Source organism: Diaporthe citri, assembly GCF_014595645.1.
Source record: "Diaporthe citri strain NFHF-8-4 chromosome Unknown scaffold_7, whole genome shotgun sequence".
Taxonomy (NCBI): Eukaryota; Fungi; Ascomycota; class Sordariomycetes; order Diaporthales; family Diaporthaceae; genus Diaporthe; species Diaporthe citri.
Genome location: NW_025064852.1, coordinates 1,505,068 through 1,527,644, shown reverse-complemented (window position 1 = coordinate 1,527,644; position 22,577 = coordinate 1,505,068). Strand labels below are relative to the sequence as shown.

Sequence of the window (22,577 nt, the reverse complement as noted above, 5' to 3'; positions counted from 1 at the left end):
CGCACCCATTATGTTGATGGGGAATAGCGCGAGGCTTTCCATTCTTTACAAGAGTTTACCACTTAGATAGGCACCAACAAAGCTCCTATTTTCGGCTTTTAGGGACTACCCTTTGTCTCATTCCAGGTGTGTTGTTATTCAAAATTTGCCCAGACCTTTAGCTGTGTGACACGGCGTTAGTAGCCAATGCTGTGTGCAACTACAGCGGCACAGAAGTGCTCCAATCCCCTCGACAACACCTGAGAATACTGTCAGCTGTGCAGGATATGAGCACCCGAGTACTGTACGCCTGGCCATGAGAACTGCTGCCCACAGTCGCCCTTCTTAAAATGGCACACAACTTGAACAGCTGACCTGATGTCTTTTTAAGATTGAACTGCAGTATGTCGACCTGTCTATCTGAGTACCATTGTGCATAGCATCAACTTCATGCCACTGGAAATGAACATATTTAGAAGCTGTCTCATAAGAGGTCACAGATTTGCACAGATTAAGAAGACAATATGATAACTTTTGAAACTGTATTTGAATGTACGTCCTCGCTTCGTGATGAGCCAAGATGCCACAGCTCAGAGAAGCCAGGTAGCGGCTGCCGGGAGGGGGTGCAGACGCCCAAGCCAGCGCCATCCAAGAGTTGATCCTGAGAAGCCAAGCGTCCACTGTCCAAAGCAATCATGACCTCGAGGAATATTGCCAGGCCCCAACCCCCCGCGGTACATTATGACAGAATATCTCAACAAGAGTAGTTCCAGTTTTCTTCAGAGCAACTCAAAATTTCTAAACCAAAGCACACACCCCAGTCCCTATTCCTGAGCCGCCGGATGCCACGCCCAAAACGCCGTAGAGGATATCTCTCACAACACGCCAGAAGGATTGGAAAGGTGAGAAGAAGGCCGCAGGAAGATATGCATAGTATCATACAATGACCCAGTATAGCCCAGTGGCAAGAGAGAAAAAGATTAACGCCCGTGATCTTTGACCTTCAATTTATCATGAGGCGACCACTTCTATGCGTCGGTGGTCTTGTTCTTCTTCTTCTTGGGCTTCTCCTCTCCGTCCGCGTCGGCCTTGCGCTTCTTCTTGAGCGACCCGTCGGAGTCGGCCTTCTCCTCGGCCTTCTTGAGCTTCTTGAGCTCCTTCTTGGAGAGCACCTTGGGCGTGCCGTCCTCAGCCAGCTCGACATCGCCGCGCTCATACTTGCGCTTGAACTTGGACACCGAGATGCCGGCGGCCTCAGCATACTTCTCAAAGTCGGCTTCAGACAGTGTCTTAGACTTGGCTGGGGTTGCTGTCAGAGAGTCAGCAGGTGATTTCAACGCGATCAGATGAGCTTCGTGCCCATTTCTCTTCTGAATCTCCTCGCGGGACTCGTGGACACCACCGTTGTCGGCGGAAGTGAGGTGGAATAAGGGGGATGGGTGTGAGTGTCGTACCTGCAGCTCCGTTCTGAGCGGGAGCATCTGCCATCTCCTCGTCTGAAACTTCTTCGATAAGAGGCTTCTCCTTCTTTGACTTCTTATCCTTCTTGTCCTTTTTGTCCTTCTTCTCCTTCTTGCCAGCATCGCTTCCAGCAATCTCAACTGATGCAAACTCGGCCTCGAGACCATCAGCGTCGGCGTTGTACTTCTTGGCCTCCTTGACATCCCACTTGGATGGTTGAGCAGCGGCCTGTCCATTAGGACCCACGGAAATGCCCTTGGCAACCAGGGGCTTTCCTTCCAGCTTCCTCAGGTTGTTCTCGACCTTCGCGCGAGCGGCGGCACCAAACGACGCTCGCTCGTCCTCATCGACCTCGTTGCCCTCCTCATCAACCCACTCGGTGAGGGCATCCGAACGGATACCTAGAGCAGTTTTGGCAGCGAGCTGACGGGCAATCTTGCCCTTGTTCTTGCCGGTGGCTTGACCGACGAGGGAAGAGTGGTAGATAAGACCGTACTTGGGTGTGGCATGCTTTGTCTTCAGAGCACGGAACAGCGCCTTCTCGGCACCAAGGATCTGAATGGTGGAACCGGGGTTCTTGGCCAAGCTCATGAGAGAGCCGGCGTGGGCAATGAGACGCGCGCCGACCAGAGTTCCAACAAGTTCTGTCAAATTAGGGGCAATAGCCTTCATTCTGGACTCGAGGTAGCTCGACAGCTGTGCGCGAACCTCGGTATATCGGACGACGTGATCAGCCAGCATTGTGATGTTCAGCAAATCTTCCTCGCTGATCTCGGTACCCATACTGACTTCGGCGGCAGCCTTGACAGCGGTCTCTATCTCCTCGGGGAGGATGTCGGAAAGGTCTGTGCTGGCTGTGCTGGTACGCATGCCAACTGCGAGGATGACTCGTGCGTAGGCGAGGTTGTCGTTCAGGATCTTTCCCAGCTCGGGGAAGTGCCAGCCGTACCACTCCTTGACCCTCATGGCATATGTGTTGAGCTCCTTGTCGAGGTCGTCAAGTAGAGAGATAGCCTGAACAATCATGACATCGACCTTGTCAGGCGAGAATCGCAGCTTGTGCCGAGAAAGCGAATGTGACAGACCAAGTGCGAGACTCCTGAGGTTTTCAGACTCCAGACCGGGGACGAGGTCGGTAAGATGTGCTCGGATGTTACGGTAGAGATCGTGGGTGGAGGAGTCGGCGACGGGGGTGATGTTGAATTGAGGAAGTTTGTTGATCGCGGTACCCAGTTTGGCATCTGACACGACGAGCGAGGCCTTCTTCTCGTCCTTGATGGACTCGAGCAGCTTGGTGAGCAGGGGCGTGACCTTGCCCTCGACCAGGCCAGCCACTTCCTCGAGACCGGTGGCGGCGTTGTCCCATTTTACGATCTCCTTGAGCTTCAGCCTGTGGATTTGTTAGACGGTCCGTTCGCGTGGGGCTCGTGGTCTTGACATAGGACGGAAATAATTGCACGTACTCATTGTTGATCTGTTCGGCGGTCTGGAGACGGGAGTTGAGCTCGCTGTCGTCTAGCAGCTTCTTGTCCTTGGCCTTGAACAAGGCGTAGCTGTTGGCACGCAAGTCAGCAACCCATGGTCCAAGGATATTCTAGGTGCATGCGCTCGCTCGCGCCAGGAATTGGTGCAGCTTACCCTACACTCGTCTCGGAGAGAACGAAAAGAGGCATGTTAAACAAATTGAAAAATGCCCTTGCGCTTTCCTAGATATTGTCCTCCAAGGGGGTTAGTAAGGCGCGCAAAGGCGGGTTGTGTGGTGGGTTGGGAGGAAAGGGTCGTGATGCCGAGCAAGAAAAAAAAGTTGTCGGCCGAATTTTTTGCTGAAGCTCGCTCAAGTGCTCTGGCTCTTCATGTGGGGTCGGCCAGTGCAGACGAGCAATCGACGCTAAGCCCGAAATAGCGTTTTAATGGTACGTACTTTTTCGGGCGCCTGCCCTCCAATCAGCAGCACCTTGGCGGCTCCTCCAAGGCGTTAGCAGTCTCCAAGGTGCGCATCAGCCATCAGCCATCCATCCGCAGAAGAGAAGGTCGTCGTCACCGATCCGTGATCTCGAGAAGCTCCAGCAACGCCAGCTCTGTTCAACCGATCCCAGCTGTCCCCATCACCTTTAATTCCCGGCAGCGTCATCATGGAGGGACTTTTCTTCAACGTCAACAATGGGTCAGCTGTCCCCATCATTTCGAACGGTAACAACCGCCATGCTAACCGTCAGAGTGCAGCTACATCGAGGGCATTGTCCGAGGCTATCGAAATGGGCTGCTCACCAACTCAAACTACAGCAACATGACACAGTGCGAGAGCATAGATGGTTCGTAGCCCTCTTTTACATCTGGTAGCGAGTGCACCTACTCACGACGTTTCTGCCAGACCTCAAGCTGCAGCTCGGCCCAGCATACGGCGACTTCCTTGCCTCCTTGCCTCCGAACCCATCCACCTCGAGTCTTGCTGCAAAGACGACCGACAAGCTTGTCTCCGAGTTCAAATATGTCCGGGCCAACGCAACGGGGGCTCTCGCTCAGTTCATGGACTACTTGACGTACGGATACATGATCGACAACGTCGCGCTTTTGATCACAGGAACACTGCACGAGAGGGACACGAGGGAGCTCCTGGACAGATGCCACCCCCTGGGCTGGTTCGAGACGATGCCGGTGCTCTGCGTCGCTACCAACATCGAGGAGCTCTACAACAGCGTGCTGATCGAGACCCCGCTGGCGCCGTTCTTCAAGGGCAGCCTGAGCCACCAGGACCTGGACGAGCTGAACATTGAGATTGTGCGGAACACCCTGTACAAGAACTACCTCGAGGAGTTCCACAACTTTGTCAACACACACGCCGAGATGGCTGGCACGCCCACGGCCGAGGTCATGTCGGAGATCCTCGAGTTCGAGGCGGACCGGAGAGCCATCAACATCACGCTCAACTCGTTCGGCACCGAACTGACAAAGGCGGACCGAAAGAAGCTCTACCCCAACTTCGGCCGGCTGTATCCTGAGGGCACGTTGATGTTGTCTCGTGCCGATGACTTCGAGGGTGTGAGGCTGGCTGTCGATGGCGTGCACGATTACAAGACCTTCTTCGACGCCGCTGGCCTGGGCGGTGGGCCGGCTGGCCCTGGCAACATGGGTGGGGGCTCCGGGTCTGACGGTCGGAGTCTGGAGGATATGTTCTACCAAAAGGAGATGGAGATATCCAAGGAGGCTTTCACGAGACAATTCAGCTTCGGTATAGTATACGCATGGCTGAAGCTGAGGGAACAGGTGAGCTTCCTACTCTATGCCGCTATCCACGTTCCGAGAAGCTAACATTTTACAGGAAATCCGGAACATCACATGGATTGCCGAATGCATAGCGCAGAACCAGAAGGAGCGCATCGGCAACTACATCAGCGTGTTCTAAAAGCAACGAAGATAGCATCGATTCCCACCTCGTGTGGAGTATGAAAGAGACTTTGAGGTCTGTTGCGATTGATTTGATTAAATAGGCTGGCATACCATGGAAGGCGCAACGAGGTTAAAGCAGGGTCGGGTTTGCACCGAATTCTGGTCACTCACGGCTGTATTGTACACAATTTACATTTTTATGTTCTTCCACTACACTTCTGCTCTAGCCTGATGCTACCTAACCTCGATCTGCTTCTTGTAAGTTGCAGGCGACAGGCCCAGCGTCTCGATCATGTGCTCCCACCGGCCGCTTCCCCTCTCCCTCCTCTCCATGTACTTGAGCAGCTTCTGCCGCCTGTGCAGCAGCAGCCGCAGGTTCTTCTTGTTGTGCTTGTCCTTGTTGCCCTTCTTTCCCGCGTACATGGCGGCCAGCACCCTGATCTTGGCCGTCAGGATGGCGATCTGCACCTCCGATGAGCCCGTGTCCGGCCCGCCGCGGACCTTCTCTACCCGCTCATCCTGGCCCGCGACCAGCGGCTTCTGGCGCAGCTTCGCGTCCGTCTCGTGCCGGCCGAACGTCTCGATGATGCGCCGGATGTTGGCGTGCCGCCTGTCCTTGCTGCTGGCGTTGTCGAGTGTCGTGATCCTCTTGAGGGCCTCGACCGCGCGCACGTGGTTCTCCTCGTGCGTCTGCTTGGCCTCCTTGTCGATGACCTCGCTGTAGTACACCGACTTGATGTCGCCCTGGGAGGGCGCGGTGAGCTTGTAGGACTCGGCGATGGCCTCGTCGAGCTCCTGCTTCGTGAGCTGGTAGTTGAGGATGTGCTCCGACGTCGGCAGGTCGTGCGGCTGCTCCAGCGGGTTCCTTTCCTCATCCCTCCTGACCTGGGACTGAGGAGACTGGCCGGCGGTGTCGAAGGACTCGAGGAAGGGCGTCACAAGGCCGTTCACTGGGTCGCCCCATGCCTTGTCGCGCTGGACTGTGAGCACTTCCTGTCGTCGAAGGTTGCGGTTCTTTCTTTGTTGGGCTTGTTGCCACCGGTAAGGGTCGAGCTTCTTCTTTCGAAGGGCATCCCTTTCTTTCTGGGTCAGGGAGGTCCTCTCTTGGGTGAGGGTGGCCTTCTGGACGAGGGGTTGGAAGGAGGGCGCGACTTGTCGGGATGCTGCCGCTGGCCGGAGACATACTGCGACAGATGTCAGCAAGGGGTGCTCGATAATTATACAACTCGTACGAAAAACTGCTGCAGCAAGTCCCCAGCATCTCATGAGATATGTCAGAGGATGCAATATGGTTCAGTATGCTCAGGCCTCCCGTGAGATGGTCACCTGTCGGAACCAATTGCTGGGGACGGCCGTGTGCAAGACAGAACATCCTATGGAAGTCGGCATTTCTTGGAGTTGGGCAAAGGAGACTGGAGTCGCATACATGTCAGGTTCTGGAGCCCCGAGGGGCCTGGTATTCTGGGCGGCATGGTGGGCTGGCCGCGATCATCGACAGCTTTGTGACCGCAGTGCTCGTCTCATGGCCGCCGTCAAAATTTCCGGGGACGCGGCTGCTCTTGACGTCCTAGCATCGCCGCAGCTCGCCTGCTTGGCTCTCGCTTGTCAGTTTGGGCTAGCGCTGTCCTGCTCCAGCCACCACCGCCACAGGAAGGTACGTACCTCTGGCCCGAACTTTTTTCTGCACCCTAGGCGGAGAAGGCGCGGTCCACACTTTTTCCCGGAGCGCACCTGCAGGGAGCAAAATCGAACTTCTGGTGCGCACCTGCCAAAACATCTTCCGCAGAGCCCCAAGCAGCCTCAACCTCGCGAAGTTCAACCTCTCACCTCGAGCACCACTGCATTGCCGAACTTCGCGACGACAACCTCACCGTCACACCCACCGCAATCATGGCGCCCGCTAACCTGCCCAGCGTTTTCAACGCCACCAGCCAGGACATTGAGCTGCTCCTGGCTGCCCAGTCCCACCTCGGCTCCAAGAACTTGCAGGTTCACATGAACTCGTACCTGTGGAAGACTCGGTATGCTTACCCGTGACATGGCCTTCTCGCCAGCTCCTGCCACGGTTTCAATTGCTAACGGTTCCTCGCCAGTGCTGATGGTGTCAACGTCATCAACGTCGGCAAGACCTGGTAAGTTCGATCCGACGAAGACGCGGTCGCGGCTTCCCGCCACGGTCGATCTCGAAATACCAGAAAAATATATCAAAATGGGCGGTTTTCTAAACAAACGGCCGCAAACAGGGAGAAGATCGTCCTGGCTGCCCGTATCATCGCCGCCGTCGACAACCCCTCCGACGTCTGTGTCATCTCCGCCCGTCCCTACGGTCAGCGTGCCGTCCTCAAGTTCGCCGCCCACACCGGCGCCCAGGCCATCGCCGGTCGTTTCACCCCCGGTTCCTTCACCAACTACATCACCCGTTCGTTCAAGGAGCCCCGTCTGATCGTCGTCACCGACCCTCGCACCGACGCCCAGGCCATCAAGGAGGCTTCCTACGTCAACATCCCCGTCATCGCCCTCTGCGACACCGACTCCCCCACCGAGTTCGTCGACGTTGCCATCCCCACCAACAACAAGGGTCGTCACGCCATCGGCTGCGTCTGGTGGATGCTCGCCCGTGAGGTCCTCCGTCTCCGCGGCACCATCTACAACCGCGAGACTCCCTGGGACGTCATGGTCGATCTCTACTTCTGTATGTCATGCCCCGTTGACTGTTCTCTGGACCCAGGAATCAGACTAACATTTCATAGACCGCGACCCTGAGGCCGAGGCCGAGGAGAAGGTCGAGGAGGAGAAGCTCGCCACCGCCGACGAGGTTGGCCCCGCTGCCATCGAGGCTGGCACCTTCGCCGCCGGTGCCGACTGGGAGGCTCCTCCTGCCGGTGCTACTGGCGAGTGGAGCGCCGACCCTGCTGCTGCCAGCTGGGACGCCGCTGCTGCTCCCGCTGCTGGTGCTACCGAGTGGGGTGCTGAGCCTGCTAAGGAGGCTGGCCAATGGTAGGAATCTGGCCCGGCCGAGCAGGGATCGCAGAACCACGAGTGGTAGACTGGCGCGAGTACTTTCTGGCATGATTGGCATTACTCGACGGGTTCTAAGCCGGACGACATCCGGGGCTAGGGTCGACCTGTTCTTGCACCGTTAAGGGAAAGAAGCCTGATTTGGACCCCATGTGTCTGGAGAAGGAGAAAGCCCGGTGTGCTCAGGTCTAAGAAGTGGACTTAATCGTTATTTCGCCCTTGCTCTTGGATCCAGTCCTGGCGCAGACTCATAGCCAAGATGGAATTAGACAAAAAAAGACAGGAAAAGGCACTGAAGCCAATGCGATACCTCGAAAACCGTAATACCCAAGCCTCTCTCGTCCCACATTGATGTCAGGATCTCCGTAGACGCCATTTACTTGAGCGGCGGGCGCCCTTTCAATTGTCTGGTCTGCTTTCTGCCCACAGATTTGTCCCCTCCAAGTCTTTGGGAGCCCTACACCAATTACGTGTCATACAAGTCGAGGCCGGGACAAATGCGTGCTGATAAGATCGAAACCTCAGGTATAAGAAATGCCCGGGTACATTGCAATCACTTCACCACCGACCGTGGCACAGCAGAGCCAAGACGTTTACCAGTCGCACACTAGGGACACCCCATGTCGTCTCATAGAAGCCACCACGTCAAGGCTGTGCGTGTCGGTCCACCTGGCACAGCCGCGTCCTCATGATGCTGGAGTACCCGGGATTTTGTCTATTATCTGGGCGCTTGGTCCGATCATCTCCAGTGATTCCCCTACGTCATATACAGTGTTCCTTGATTTGTAGCCGTCATATCAGCCTATCTTTCTGCTGTTATCGTCTACTGTTCGGACCCTTCCTGACGCAGCCAAAATAGGTTGATGGTGATCACTGCATGCATGAAAGTATTTTAAAGCAAAGAGTGCGTGGGAAAATCTGGAAAGAGTTTGGAAAGTGCTGGTTAAATTAATGATTTAGTATTAAGTTTATCTTTTCTTTTATGTATTATGTATGTCTGAGGATGTATGCATTATTGCACTCTATCGTGTTCGCATCAGCCGCAACTGTGGTTTTGCATGGGAAATCTATTCGACTCTCCCCCCTGTTCCAAGCAAGGTCAATACCCAAAGGATTTTGGTCAGCTAATGACAGGTTTCAGCCAAGTCGCTTCTTTGCAAGAACTGGTCTTCTCCGCATCTTTCTGACAACCCAGTCTGTATATCTTTTCCATATTCCAGCCGGAGGTGTGGTCAGAATCTGGTACAGGTCGTCCCATCTGCACGAAATGTCCAAATCTGCAGGTTCCTGCAGAATATGAATATTGTAGACAGCCAGGGTCAGATGCGCAGGCCGAGCTGCACTCCGAGGTGGACGAGTGCGCCGCTGAGTCTTCCGGCTGAATAACATCGGCAAAGTTGTCCCACGAAGCCCGCGTAGGAGCCTGATGTAGGCTAGACATTGTGTAGTCGAGAATTGTGGAGTGGGTAAAGGCATGCTATGGTTCACTGTCAGTAGCTACCACGTGAGCAAGGGCAACGAGACTACGAACCTGATCGTATGGCCTTGTTCGCTCCCATGTCCACAGTGACTCCATCTGCTCCGGTGATACCCTGTGAAGCGCGAGCAGAGGGATGCACCATCTTTCGTGATTCACCTTCAGCCCATCGAGCTCATCGCCTGCAAATGTGGGGTATAGTACCTGGAGCGGCTCGCCAGTCTTGTTCATGATCGCGTACCCCAGGGCGGCGTCGCCACAGCAGTCGTTCTCGGCATGGTCCTCGTAACGAACGCTTAGTTGGGTCGAGTCTCCCACCAAGCGTTTCATGAGCCCGTGTGACAGCACGAAGCCTGCTCCTCCGTATGCGAAAAACGTACCGTCCCGGCCGGCCGCGGGCGATCCCATGTAATGTGGTTTGGAAGGGTCCAGCTGGTGGAGGAAGCGGAATAGGGTATCTACTCATAGTTAGTACATATATCCGGCTGAAAGAATAATTTTGTCATGTCTCAAGAGACAGAGCCATAGTTGTGAATTCTTCCACCTCAGAAATAACCGAACAACGTACCCCAAAAGTAGTACACATCAGCCTCGGTGAAGACATACCAGTCAGCATGAGGCGCATCTGGTATGCCTTATCAACCATGGGTAAGAACTTGAACCGATCGAGTTTCCAGCCCTCGGCCGAGTACCCGACAGGTCTCCTTTCGGAATGTGCTTGCTTCTGTGCCGAGTAGGCCGCAAAATCGGCATTGTTGCTGTATGATTGGGGCAGATCCGCAAGGATGTCAATAGACTGGTGACCCCCGATCGTCTCCTCTAAGTCAGAGAAAACCAAGATATTGGTTATGCAAGAGCTGACAGTGTCAAGGTGGGCCTTGGTCTTGGCTGACTCGCCAGTGCCTGTCTTTAGGACAATTTGGATTTTATCCAACAGATGAGTGGGAAAGCTTTTACATAAGTCGATGGGCTTCCCCTTGTGGGGGTTTCTAAGAGGAGGAAAAAAAGACGGTGTTTTCCATGAATAATAGTGTGAGTCGTCCTGTGTGTGTCATAAGGCGATTCTCGAAATGCTGGGAGCAAATCCAACGAAAGCGTGCCGTTGAAATTGGCAAGCGCCAAGAGAAACACGGAAAAAAACAACAAGGAAGTGTAGATTTGGGGCCGTCGAAACAGTCGTAATGATGAATGTAGCGGCATTTTAGGTCGCACCTTATTGACAAAAGAGCGGAGACTGTGCGATATATGGTTCGTGATGCTCCTTATCCGTGAGCGCGCGAGTCTACGAGGATGGATCTAGCGAAAGTTGCAAAATAACGAGGACCTTCATTTTTTTTTTGGAAAGGCTCAGTGGTTTTGCTCTTTTACCAACACCCACTTGTCTGGCCGACTCAGCACCAACTACCGTTGCCAAGAAGTGTTTGGTTGTTGATAAAGGGGAAAAAGCGTACTCTACGGGGCCCACTCCCATCAAATGGTGGACCAGAGCGTCCGATACCACACGCGGATATCCACTGTTGACAAATAGGCGCTAATATCTCTTTTGTGTTCTGGAGCCGGTGGGGTGGAGGATCTCTAGCGAAATGTCGTCTCCTGCTGTGCCGCTATCATAATAGGAAAAGATGCTCTTGGAATTTTATAGAAGTATAATATCTCCCTTTGGCCTGGTGTTCATTTCCTCCCAAGCAGTAATTTTCTTGTACCGGCTCATAGCTATTCATCATGTCTGCAGCTTGTTATCAGGAAGTTTTGTCGCATAAGAAAGGGCTGCTGCGGAATGGGGGACAGCTCTCAGGTATGCTGGGAAAAAGCACCATGTTTCAGTATCGAGGGAGCGTCGATGGAGCTTCCAGAGGAAGAGCAAGAATAGAGTTCAGCTGCCCCTTGAGTTTTGAATATACTGCTTCTGCGACGCTTCCGCGCTGCTCAGCCACTGTGTATACCTATCCACTCTGCCAGCATTCAACACCCTTCCACTTAGTATTTGCGAGTGGAAAAAAAGCCGACTTGTCGGACTCAAGATACATCGCTGAAAGACAACAGCGATAACACGGGGTGGATACAGTACTTGTTGTGCCCCCGACCACATTGTGCTCCACGAACGGTGCATGCAAAGCCGTATTGACGACGGATTCAACTGAAACTGGCGTTTTGGTTAGTATCGACCGAACATTTAGCGATCCTACATGCCAAATCTACCACAAAGGAATTGATGAGGTACGTTTCTCAGGAAGAGACGTGTCGACTGCTGACCTCATCATGTACAACCAGATAATGCCGCAGACCTAACCTTCCGATGTTCTGATAATGAGAAGTGGTGCTTTGCCACGTATAAGACCGGACAACAACTCGGGCGTGGCTTAGTCACACCCGAGTTAAGGCTGTAGTGGCGGGTCATGCCGAACCTCACCCCTCCCTCCCCTGCGACCTCCCTCATCACCCTGCATAAATTCAGTTTATATCTTCTACACACTCTGGCTGCTCTTTGATGATGGCAGCCCCTCTGCTACAGCCGGTCCATCTAGGTTTCAACCCTACTCGTCAAGATGTCCGAGTCGCAGAACTCATCCTCATGGGGCTCCGGCTCAGGGCCATGCCAGGCCACCTGCCTCCCGAGCTGGCGCTCTCCATCCTAGCACACGCGGACTACCAGCCACGCACCATGAGTTGCCGGGTTGAGGAGCTCGAATACCATGCCAACGACTTCTGGGAGCCTGGCCCCCGGGCCTCGGTCGCGGCCCTGTACCTGACGACCCAGACGCTACCGCCATATTTCCGCCGCGCGTCGCGGATCACACTACAGATGCGCAGCGCCGACCAGGGCTGGGCGACTTTTGGCGGCGACGGGACGTATGAGAACAGCCACACCTGGTTTGAAGTCTGCATCCTGCGTCCTCTGCCAAGTGCCACAGCGTCTGCGCCGCCAGGGGTCCAGCAGCCTCTTGAAGTGCAGATGTCACAGACATTCCGCAGCCCGGGTGACGCAAATCAGGAACTTGAGCAACAGGGTTGGCGTATAGTGAATCACGACGGCAGAGACACTTGGATGGTCCACCACAACAGTATGATATAATGCCACTTGGGAAGAGTAATCAGAAGCTAACCAACAAAACTTATCTCCAGTCACGGCCTCTGAAGATTGGGAAAATTATCGAGTCGACTGGCTAGCCGATACACCCACTGACATTGAAGATCCGAGAGCTGTTGGTGATGGCGAGGGATTTCTGTCCGCATTGATGCCTGGTGACAAGATTGCTCTTTGGGCCAGTGCAGAGGTAAGCAGCCTGGCACTGTATAATGCGCCAAGTGCTCGACTAACAGCTGTATGCCTGGATAGCAACAAGCGTGGATGATCAGGGTTGCAGAGGCCGTTGTTGAGATTGTGTATGAAGTTTGGATTTAAGACGGGTTGAGGTCTAGAAGACTCTTCCCAGTTGCACCTGGGTATCCTACCTTAGTAGTCTCTGCGGCCAAGGATATCACCACCACCGCCAACATTTTACCACTAGTAGAGCGCATGGGCAAGGTCCGATCTGTGATGAGATGCACTCGTACCTAGAGATGAGCTTCGCGCCGTCAATATTTTGCCAGGCTTTACCCAGATCAGCTAGTTCCATGGAATTTCCGTTCGCCTTACACAACTACACAACATGTGGGCGTTAATGGGAAGTAAGGGGTAGGTGACGCTCCTGCGACCAAACTCCGACAAAGCAGCGAGGGGGTTTATTCTGAAGGCCGCTACTATGCTATAATTTCGATCGGTGTGGCAGCCTGCCAGAGCTCAAAGTTAGCATTTTACACATTTTGGGAAGACGTGACTCCATATCCCTAATAGCTTGGTCTGATTATTCGGCTCGTAGGGCATGGTTGATCTGAATGATTGATGAGCTGATTTATTGGCAGCTGAGATATCGTCAAGATAGACAGACACCCATGCTAATTTTCGACAGATGGAAGGCTCTTCTAAACCTTCTCACCGTTTCTGAACAAGAGCCGCGGCAAGCGGCTCGTAAACATGGAATATCGTCTACACTCGTGTAGTTGTGCCCGAGTTTTTGCCTAGTCCAACACGCAACTTTCAATGCTGGCATGAGTGCGACGGTATCCATGCGCAAATTTTGGAGCCCGAATATGTTCCGGCTTTCGCGAAGAAACTGAAGGCTGCTCTCCGGGCCAGGGGGGTCTAGGAGCTCGGAATGTGCCCAGATCAGAGTACAGACGTGGGCTTACAGTATATTTGTTACCTCTCGTGTCTGTGGGAGTAGGTTTGGTCGATTCTTCAATTGTTTCTTAGTTTAACCCTTTTCGAAAGCTATTCTAATCAGACGTTTTCCACGTAATTATCACTGTGTGAAGAGACTGGATGCATACTGCTTAAGAAGCATATGTGTACAGATTAAAAACGAGACCACCCCACTTTCCACGGAATAGGTGAAAGAAATTCCGCGACCCCGAAAACAACTGGCAGGTTCAAAATGTGTGGACATATTTGTGTAGAGATTGTCAGTACTCAATGGCCTTGACTCGACTACTTGACTATGTGAACTCAATTTACGAACTAAATCTACGCTTTGGTCTGAAAGATTACTAAGTTGGCCACAGTTACATTCCTTAAGACCACTGCGGTGTGTTTCTCCAATACCCATCTGGAGGCGGGTGTTCCTCATCTTGTTCCGCTCGCCTCCTACTCTCGTCAGATGCACAGATATAAGTCTCGAGCATATTCGCATTCACATTGTGATGCCCGGGGTACAGCCCGTCATCATACAGCCACTCTTCCACCTGGACGCCTGGGTACATTTGTAAGGTCGTCGGCTCTTTGATAGGCTCTAGTGCAGCCAAGAAGCCACTCAGCCCTACCGGAGGAGGCCCATCGACGCCGTGGCGGAGGTCGATGCCTGCCTCGGCTGCCCGTGTCTCCAGGTCTTGGGATGTAGAACGGATTGACACCGTAGACCTGTGTTTGCTTCCAGAGATAGTGGTGCGGCTCGACATCCAGTGACGTGTACGTGACATGGTAGTCACCAGCGATGCAAGCCAGAGCGACCTGAAGTTTCACTGTATCGCATAACGTCAGGAAGTGGCTTCAAATCCCAGACTGTAGTCGTCTGAAGATTCAGAGGACGATGTGTCATCAGCGTTGTCGTCAGCGTCGCAACTCATACTTCATGCAGGCCTGTTGGGCGAAATCTCCGGGGTAGGGGGCGGGGGCCAAATGTTTTTCGGGGATGCTTTTACAGATAAGTGGCCTGGTATATGGATACGATCTTGTCGGATCAGATTGAACTGTATGAGGGAGGGCGAGTGAAAGCAGGACTTGGTCCTCATATCTACGTAGTGACGATGTTTCTGTCACGGCGTGGGGTTTCCATGTGAATAGGCAGTGAGCCCGGGGTTGACTAACCCAACTTGAAAGTCTCTCATCCCTGAATTCACTAATCTAGCTACCCTGTACCTCGAAAAGTCCACACGCTAGCGAGACGTTAGGTCAGGGCCACTAGTCTGCAGTTGTACGGCAAGATTATTTTTTTTTTTTTTTTTTTTTTTTTCCCTGTCTAACTTAACTACTTTTCCATGTACTTTGGTAGACGCCTGTTTATCTAGGCTAATGCCAACCCCCAGGACTGAGGGATCTCTAAGTACCCATGTGCCTATGCAGAGTTGTTTAATCAAGCTCCGTCCAAGTGAATCAGTTGTTTATTATGCGTGACCTACAAGGCAGATAGACTGACTACCAAATAGTGCACACTAAGAGATAGAGCTGGACAACAGTTTCCCAAAGGTTCGCCGTCCGCGCGCCTATCTCCCATACTGTGGCCTGCACACAATGCAACAACTCTTGTCGTGGACCAAGTCGGGCAGTCGAGCTGGATGGTTGGCACAGGCTTCGGCGACTCTGGCAATACGACATCATACTATGCCGCATCGAACAGAACTCATCTCGTAGCTGCGGTATTCGGATACAGCTCTGCGGTTGATGAGTTCAAGTGTCAGGTGCCTTATGCTTCACTGGCTTGCCTGCGCCCTGGTTGGGCTCCTTTGCCCAACAGCGATCCCTCAGCCAACGGAACAGTGCCATCGTCGACCACTTGCTCAAACTGTGACGGCGGTGTACCGACCGCAACTGCGAAAGTACAAATTTAGTGCCGGATAAATGATGGTCACGATTCTTGCATGGTTTAATCTATTGGAAGTTACAATTTTAGAGAGTATTAATGCTCTTTGCGGCGGTAAAGCTCACATAAGAGCTGGGAACTGTGTCGCAGAGCAGCCATAGCCCACCGTTTCATGTGTCAAGACAGCAACGTTATAATTACCTATTTGCATTTCCTCAATGAATCTTTTCAATCATCCGGGCGTGATGGGAATAAAAATTCTGCCCCTCTTGCGTAAATTGGTGGATTATGTGGCGGGTAGCGGAGTCAGCAGCTGGATCGAACAACGAAGTGGTGTCATCGAGGAGAACTGTCATGTGTAGAATGGACTCCAACAGCACCCGGCCTATCGTTGAGCACCTGGTCTTGAAATGTCAATGAGTATATGGCCACTAGTTCCATGCGTTAGGGACGCCGCGGACCTCTTCAAGGCCCGCGGAAACATTGCATAGCTTCCTATATTCAAAATGCAGAAGGAGTTGCTTCCAGCCTTTAGGAAAGCAGACCGCCGGGTAAGCAAAGGATCAGCCAGGTGCTTTCCCATCAAAACTGCAGCGAAGGCTGGCTAGCCAAGAACGATTTGATCCCGAGAGGCGATGACGAATTGTTCTTGATGTTGAGCCGGAGAACGTGGTGAGACGTAGATCGATGTTGTGTGTTTTAAAAGTCCCAGCCCGGACATTTAAGATGAATTCCCGCAAATCCATGGTTTCTGAGGTCTACGTTGTCTACGAGGCGGCCAGCTCCATTGCCGTGTACAGCCGGGACAACAGCACCGGGATGTTGACTTTCACCAACACCACTTACTCGCTTCTGCCTGATGGCAAGATACTTCTCACCCTCATCTAAAACCCTCACGTGGATTTTTGACATACTAACTCGCCCGACAGGCTTCACCAACTCCTCTTCCTACTGGGCAGACGAGGTCATCGTCTCCAGCAAGAACTCCACCTCGCCCAAGTACCTGTACGCCGCCACCCGGTCGCGCACGACAGACATCCCCGGCTACGTCTCCGCCTTCTCGCTGGACGCCGACACGGGCGCCATCACCGAGCAGCCGTTCCTTCTGCCCACCACCAACAGCGGTGGCTCCTCCAACTCGGTCGGCCCCTCTGGCTTCAGCGAGGAGTACTTCACCATCCCCGACAGTGGGTCCAACTTCCTCGAGGTCTGGAAGATGGCGGACGACGCGACGAGCGCAGCTGCTGTTGCTCATATAGACCTGGAAAATGGGCCTGCCAACGCTGTTTGGTACAACTAAATGCCAATACTGGGGCGAAAGGCGCAAAAATTGGGCAGTGTGGATAGCGGGCAGTGGACAATTCAGGGCCCATTGAGAGTATGTTGGAAACGTAGCAATAAGCTGATAGAAACCTGTAACCATCAGGCTACAAAAGCTTCTCTGTCCATTTCTTGGCCCTCCGGGCTCCCATGCTGCTCCGCCTTGTATTAGGTGTCCTCTGAAATCTTGACTACCTGCGTGGGACTCAAGCACAGCCCAGAGTCAAATGGCACCATCAACTTCAAAATAATGCCAACACGTATCCTAGTAACCACATTACACTTGAACTGCGAACTGACGATGCCATCCAAGCAGCGCGGCGCAGAGGGTGTGGCGCCCGTCACCGTCGAACACGAAGCCGGAGATCCAAACGCGCAGAGCCTCCCACCACCTAGTTCCGAGGGCATGCAAGGAGCAGGAGCAATACTGGATATGGCAAATTCAGCCCGTTGAAATTGGCACAGAAAAAGAGCCGCAAGGAGTCCACCATGAGAATATGAGGGCATGCCTTCGCTTTGCGCGAGAACACAGCTATGCAGACAGAGTATACTGCCTCTGGGTCGTTGGTGGCGTCCCGAGATGTATGGAGAAATGTTTGTTCAATGGATGATTTAACCGTCATCAAGACATTATGCAGGATGTGTGCTCTTGCTAGTGTCTCACTGCTGGCGATAGTAGCGTGCGCTCCTCCCGCAACAATAAGCACGTTGAATGGCGGACTTGTTTTGTCGAGTAGCAAACCTGCCAGGCTGGTTGTGGTTCTTAACAGTTCGAATCGTCATACCAGTGCCTACGTTTTGGACTTTCTGGCTTCAATTGGGTACCATACATACATGTCTGTGCGGCTCGCACATGTCATTATGCGAATAGTCTACCATATCTCACCCAGTCACTTCTGCTCTCTCGTTCCGGCCTGTTGCAGCTGTGGCATTGAGTTCAATACCATACTTCTCAATCATCAAAACCCTCAAAGGTATCACCCTTCTTACTCGCCCCAGCCTTAGCAGTATCCCGCCTGACCTGCTCCCGGACCTTGGCAAGCATCTCCTCCAGCGCCCTCTGCTCCTCCTTCTCCTTGTCCGTAAGCCCCGCCAGCCGCGCGGCCTCCCTCTTCTTCTCCTTCCTCTCGCGCCGCCGCGTCCTCGTCTCCTCCTTGACGACCTTGCCGCTCCACGGCTCGTTCTTGCGCCTCTGCGCGACCCGCCGCTCCGCCGCCGCCGCCGCCTCCCCGCTCTCGACGGCCGCGCGGCGCTCCGTCAGCTCGGCCTGGCGCTTCTTCTCTTTCGCCGGGTCCTTGTACGCGATGGCGGCGACGTCTATTCCCAGCCCGAGCCCGCGGTCCAGCCCCTCGACCTTCCGCAGCTCCGCCATGCGCGGCAGCGCCACCAGCCCGTACTGCCGCGCCAGGTCCGCCCAGTCCAGGTCCGCCACCCGGAAGATGGAGGACGCGCGGTGCTCGCCGTAGCTGCGCACGAAGCTGGGGAAGGCCCGGAACGAGAGGTCCAACACTTCGCGGTCCGCCAGTGCCATGTCCCGGATGCGCGCCGACGCCGCCTCGGCCTCCTCGTCCGTGACATTGATCTGAGGGTGCGTCAGGGGCTGCGCCGGCGTCTTGCGGATCTCCAGGAACGGCACGAAGTCCTCCTCCCTTCCCGGCTGGAGCATGACAACGGCGAGGCCTCGCCTGCCTGCGCGGCCTGCACGACCGGCGCGGTGGATGTAGGTCTTTGGGTCCTGGGGCGGGTCCTGGACGACCAGGTCGACCTGGGGGATGTCCAGGCCACGGGCCGCGACGTCTGTGCAGAGGAGGACGGTTGGCGATGACGAGGTGAGGAACTGGTTGAAGTTCTTCTCCCGGGTCGACGGGTCGAGCTTCCCGTGGAGGCGGAGGAGCTTGAAGCCTGGGGGCATTATTGCCGGCAAGACCTTGAAGAAGTACTTGACTGAGTCGCATGTATTAAGGAAGAGGATGGTCTTTTGGGGGCGTGGGTCGAGCTTCTCTAGCAGTTGTCCGAGGGCGAGGAATTTGTGAGATGCTTTGGTAACAAGATAGGTCATCTGTAAGGATGCGGGTGTTTTCCTCTCTTCTATGATACCGCCATCCCTCAAGTTCTTCACGGTGACGACGATCCTCTGGGGATTCCGTAGGCCGGCCCTGATCAGCTCCGAGACAGCCTCGCTCATTGATGCGCTGAACAGCCCTGTTCGTCTCTGTTTGGGCAGGTATCCGAGGATCGCGTTCAGCTGTTCTTTGAAACCAAGATCCAACAGCCGGTCCGCCTCGTCCAGGACCAACACCTCCAAATTTGATGTCTTGACCAGGGGAGAAGACAGAAGCTCGGCGAGACGACCGGGTGTCGCGATGAGGAGATTGGGTGATTTTCGAACGAAGTAGGAGAGGTCGGCACGTGGCTTCGTGGTGCCGGCTACTAGCAACTGGGGGATGACCAAAGGCTCTGTGCCTGCGGATCTCTTGCTATCGTCGTCTTGAAGTATAGGAAGGAGGTCGGCGGAGGGCTGGTGGAAGGGCAGGATCTGCTTGGTGAGGACGTCGTATATCTGGGTAGCTAGCTCTCTTGTTGGACTGACGATGACTCCGGTGACGTTATGTAGCTTTCGGGACTCGTCTGAGCGCAGGATCTTGTCGATGGCAGGGACGAGGAAGGCGAGGGTCTTGCCGCTGCCCGTGACGGCCTCGACGACGACGTCGGTATTCCTCCTAAAGAGCGGGATCGTAGCTGCCTGCACGGGGGTCATCCGCGCGCCCCAGCCGTTGCTCTTGATGGCGTCGAGTATCCATTCAGCGAGGGGCGGAGTCAGCCCTTCCCATGCGCGGGCATCCTTCTTGTCTTTAGGTGCCGCCTTTCCAGCCATCGTGGGTTGGACAACGAGCAATCAGTCGCGGTGTCGGCGGATTGGCGGTCGGCAGATGATAGTCGCTTGTTGAGGTTTGGCTGCCGTTCAATTGGGAAGATGGGAGGAGTTGTCCCAGTTATGGGAGGGCGACTTGACAAGGCCTGCTGCTAGGATGTGGTCGTATTCCGAGTCTGAGCCTGCACCGTCGCAAAGGCTTGACCTTGATGCTGCCAATCCGCGACAACCAGAAAAATAATCAAGGTTATCGCTATCTTATCTTATCTTATCTCACACCGACCCTAACCCAGAGCATCGGGACGTCGGGTCTGGGCCTGGTCCCTTGGATCGGGAATCCGGGATCGATGGATCTTGGGACGCATCACATCGAACGCAAGCAGCAAACCATCTACATGGCGCTAGGCATGCACTGGGTATGACCTCATCAAGAGACCTTATCTGCACAGAATGTGAGACATGGTGTCAGTCAAGAGGCTGATGGTCTCCCGAGGACGGCTGGCTATTACGCTGCTGAATGCTTCAAGTACTACACTGCCCCAGCAAGCAAGCAAGTAGGCAAACCGAGTAACATTTCTCGCAGGATCGAAGCCGAGACAAGTCACTGATCCATTGTGCTGGATTCGGGCTTGGCTGATGGAAACGGCCGATTATCGACCCGAGTAAAGCTGGACACCCTCCAGTCCTGAAATTGAGCCTGCGGCCGCTTCACACAGACGATTCGTTTCATCGAAAGCTAACCTATACACAGCACATATGTAATCATACTGAGCGAGTTTTGCATAGACAAAAATAGATATCAAACATATGTGCTTGGTGACACGGCGGGCAAGATCCACCCGCGAGCAGGGCAGACCACAACTGACCGCCACCCAGGGATAGGGCACGTTGTAACTCGAGGAGCAAAGTGACAGGACACCAGACAGACCACTTTTACCGACTGATTTACCAACTCTATTAGATGGAGTCGATATTGACATGGAAGATGCAAAGGCGAAGAAGCAGTGTGGTGGTGGTTGAAAGAAGCAGTGGTCCGTCACATGCCTGTAATTCGTCCAATCTCGCTGTCTGGGTTCGGCAGTACCCTGTTTTTTGCGTAGTGGTCGCGCACAGGCCAAGGCAGAGAGCAGAGAGCAGAGAGCAGAGACGGACGGAACGGAGCGTCATTGTCTCCCATCTCCGTTTCCCAATTCCTGATCGTGGGCCGACTTCAGGTCACCTCGGCGTCGGTCCTTCTCCCCCTCGCTACCTAGTTTGTTGTGGACTATCCGCTCTGCCAGTCCCAGACTACCTGGGCCTGTCGACTCCAGTATTTTTGTGGACTGGATTTTCTGACCAGCACGCAAACGCACGCCCGCACACACGACACATCGGGCCCTCGTTCGAGGCCGCCTCCCGGCACAACCGCCTGCTTACTACATTTTAATTTTTTACTTGCCCGTTGGCTCTTCTATATCAGGAGCCCACCTCTCCTCCGCCCCCCTTTGCTCTGCTCAGCAAACATGCGGCCGAGTCACGACGCTCAGCCGCATAAAACAATCATCTCACCCTGGATCCTATGCAAGGTGTAGCGGCCCTGCTCCACCGCCAGCACCACACCGCAGCTTCCGACGCCGCCGCTCGCGAGCCCAGACGACGCCGACGCTCCCACCCCGGCTCTCCTCTCTTTCCTTTGTTCTGGCCCTTCGACCGCCTGCACATCTTCCGGCCTCTCTTCTCCGGCACCGTCGCCCTCCCCGCCCTACCCCCCTTTCCCTCCGACATCATGTCCTTCCGCACGAAGCCCGTCATCCCGGCCACTCCGCGCGTCATCTCCCCGAGCCCCACGCCCTCCGACCGCGAATCCTCACAAGATGCCTACTTCGGCCCCACAACCAGATCCGCTGCAAGGAGACGGAGGCTCGCCACGCCGCAGCCTGTACAGGAGGAGAACCCGGACGAGGACACACGGGACGGCCTGCGAAGGGCACGCACGAGGAGCAGGAGTCCCTTGGGCACGGCCAAGGTGAACGGCCTCACGGCCATCAATACGGAAAAGCCCTCAACAACAACCAAGCCTGAGGCCCTGCCAAATGGCGCTGCCAACGGCAAGGCCGGTGAGCACGATGCCAACGGCCACCTGTCCCCCAGCTCCGCCCAGACGCCCGGCTGGAGCTGGCGCGACTTCAGCCGCAGCCCGAGCCCGCTGGGCCTGATCCCCATCCACCGGCACTGGCGGACCTTTGTGCACAAGCACGAGGTGCCGCGCAAGCTGCTGCACCTGTCCATCGGCTTCCTGGTGCTGTGGCTGTACGCGTCGGGCACGCAGACGACGTCCGTGACGCCCTGGCTCGCGGGCCTACTGGCGCCCATCGCGACGGCTGACTACGTCCGCCACGCCAGCCCGGCCTTCAACCGCCTCTACACGCGCGTCCTCGGCGCCTTCATGCGCGAGAGCGAGGTCGCCGGCTGGAACGGCGTCGTCTTCTACCTCCTGGGCGCCCTGCTCGCCCTCGGCGGCCTCCCCAAGGACGTCGGCGTCATGGCCGTCCTGCTGCTCAGCTGGTGCGACACCGCCGCCAGCACCTTCGGCCGCCTCTACGGCCGCTACACCCCGCGCATCCGCCGTGGCAAGTCTCTCGCCGGCTCCGCCGCCGCGTTCCTTGTCGGTGTTGTCACCGCGTGGGGGTTCTGGGGCTGGCTCGCTCCCACCATCGGGCCCATGCCCGGCGACGAGGGCTTCATGTTCAAGGGCACGCTGGGCCTGCCGCGTGCCGTTGTGGATGCTGTCGGCTTGGGCGGCGAGGTCACCGTGTCTGGCGGCGTGGCCCTGGGGCTGATGAGCCTCTGGTCGGGCTTCGCCGCTGCGGCCAGTGAGGTCGTCGATGTGTTCGGGTGGGATGACAACTTGACCATCCCCGTCCTGAGCGGGCTTGGCATCTGGGGGTTCCTGAAGGTCTTTGGGTAG

The 22,577-nt window shown here is 55.0% G+C and overlaps 10 protein-coding genes across 10 annotated transcripts; 5 read left to right on the top strand and 5 right to left on the bottom strand.

Annotated features, from left to right (window-relative positions):
* Positions 1–1,007: 1,007 nt before the first annotated feature.
* Positions 1,008–3,113, bottom strand: INS49_013659 (uncharacterized protein; the record flags this gene model as incomplete). Its single annotated transcript, XM_043174356.1, has 4 exons — positions 1,008–1,279; positions 1,434–2,830; positions 2,904–2,993; positions 3,079–3,113. 4 exons carry the CDS (start codon positions 3,111–3,113, stop codon positions 1,008–1,010), a joined length of 1,794 nt encoding a protein of 597 aa, XP_043021301.1.
* A 459-nt stretch (positions 3,114–3,572) lies between these two features.
* INS49_013658 (uncharacterized protein) lies at positions 3,573–4,843 on the top strand (the record flags this gene model as incomplete). Its single annotated transcript, XM_043174355.1, has 4 exons — positions 3,573–3,604; positions 3,664–3,752; positions 3,812–4,704; positions 4,760–4,843. 4 exons carry the CDS (start codon positions 3,573–3,575, stop codon positions 4,841–4,843), a joined length of 1,098 nt encoding a protein of 365 aa, XP_043021300.1.
* A 218-nt stretch (positions 4,844–5,061) lies between these two features.
* Positions 5,062–6,299, bottom strand: INS49_013657 (uncharacterized protein; the record flags this gene model as incomplete). Its single annotated transcript, XM_043174354.1, has 2 exons — positions 5,062–6,011; positions 6,254–6,299. The coding sequence occupies 2 exons, from the start codon at positions 6,297–6,299 to the stop codon at positions 5,062–5,064; spliced, it is 996 nt and encodes a 331-aa protein (XP_043021299.1).
* A 50-nt stretch (positions 6,300–6,349) lies between these two features.
* INS49_013656 (uncharacterized protein) lies at positions 6,350–7,828 on the top strand (the record flags this gene model as incomplete). Its single annotated transcript, XM_043174353.1, has 5 exons — positions 6,350–6,481; positions 6,520–6,848; positions 6,921–6,959; positions 7,071–7,519; positions 7,578–7,828. 5 exons carry the CDS (start codon positions 6,350–6,352, stop codon positions 7,826–7,828), a joined length of 1,200 nt encoding a protein of 399 aa, XP_043021298.1.
* A 1,154-nt stretch (positions 7,829–8,982) lies between these two features.
* INS49_013655 (uncharacterized protein) lies at positions 8,983–11,580 on the bottom strand (the record flags this gene model as incomplete). Its single annotated transcript, XM_043174352.1, has 6 exons — positions 8,983–9,103; positions 9,189–9,322; positions 9,377–9,780; positions 9,929–10,141; positions 11,391–11,465; positions 11,544–11,580. 6 exons carry the CDS (start codon positions 11,578–11,580, stop codon positions 8,983–8,985), a joined length of 984 nt encoding a protein of 327 aa, XP_043021297.1.
* Positions 11,581–11,813: 233 nt separating this feature from the next.
* Positions 11,814–12,725, top strand: INS49_013654 (uncharacterized protein; the record flags this gene model as incomplete). The annotated part of the gene is made up of 3 exons (XM_043174351.1): positions 11,814–12,384; positions 12,446–12,597; positions 12,660–12,725. The coding sequence occupies 3 exons, from the start codon at positions 11,814–11,816 to the stop codon at positions 12,723–12,725; spliced, it is 789 nt and encodes a 262-aa protein (XP_043021296.1).
* Positions 12,726–13,933: 1,208 nt separating this feature from the next.
* INS49_013653 (uncharacterized protein) lies at positions 13,934–14,338 on the bottom strand (the record flags this gene model as incomplete). Its single annotated transcript, XM_043174350.1, has 1 exon — positions 13,934–14,338. The coding sequence occupies one exon, from the start codon at positions 14,336–14,338 to the stop codon at positions 13,934–13,936; it is 405 nt and encodes a 134-aa protein (XP_043021295.1).
* A 1,463-nt stretch (positions 14,339–15,801) lies between these two features.
* INS49_013652 (uncharacterized protein) lies at positions 15,802–16,738 on the top strand (the record flags this gene model as incomplete). Its single annotated transcript, XM_043174349.1, has 2 exons — positions 15,802–15,850; positions 16,368–16,738. 2 exons carry the CDS (start codon positions 15,802–15,804, stop codon positions 16,736–16,738), a joined length of 420 nt encoding a protein of 139 aa, XP_043021294.1.
* Positions 16,739–17,710: 972 nt separating this feature from the next.
* On the bottom strand, positions 17,711–19,633 carry INS49_013651 (uncharacterized protein; the record flags this gene model as incomplete). Its single annotated transcript, XM_043174348.1, has 1 exon — positions 17,711–19,633. The coding sequence occupies one exon, from the start codon at positions 19,631–19,633 to the stop codon at positions 17,711–17,713; it is 1,923 nt and encodes a 640-aa protein (XP_043021293.1).
* Positions 19,634–21,188: 1,555 nt separating this feature from the next.
* Positions 21,189–22,577, top strand: INS49_013650 (uncharacterized protein; the record flags this gene model as incomplete). Its single annotated transcript, XM_043174347.1, has 1 exon — positions 21,189–22,577. The coding sequence occupies one exon, from the start codon at positions 21,189–21,191 to the stop codon at positions 22,575–22,577; it is 1,389 nt and encodes a 462-aa protein (XP_043021292.1).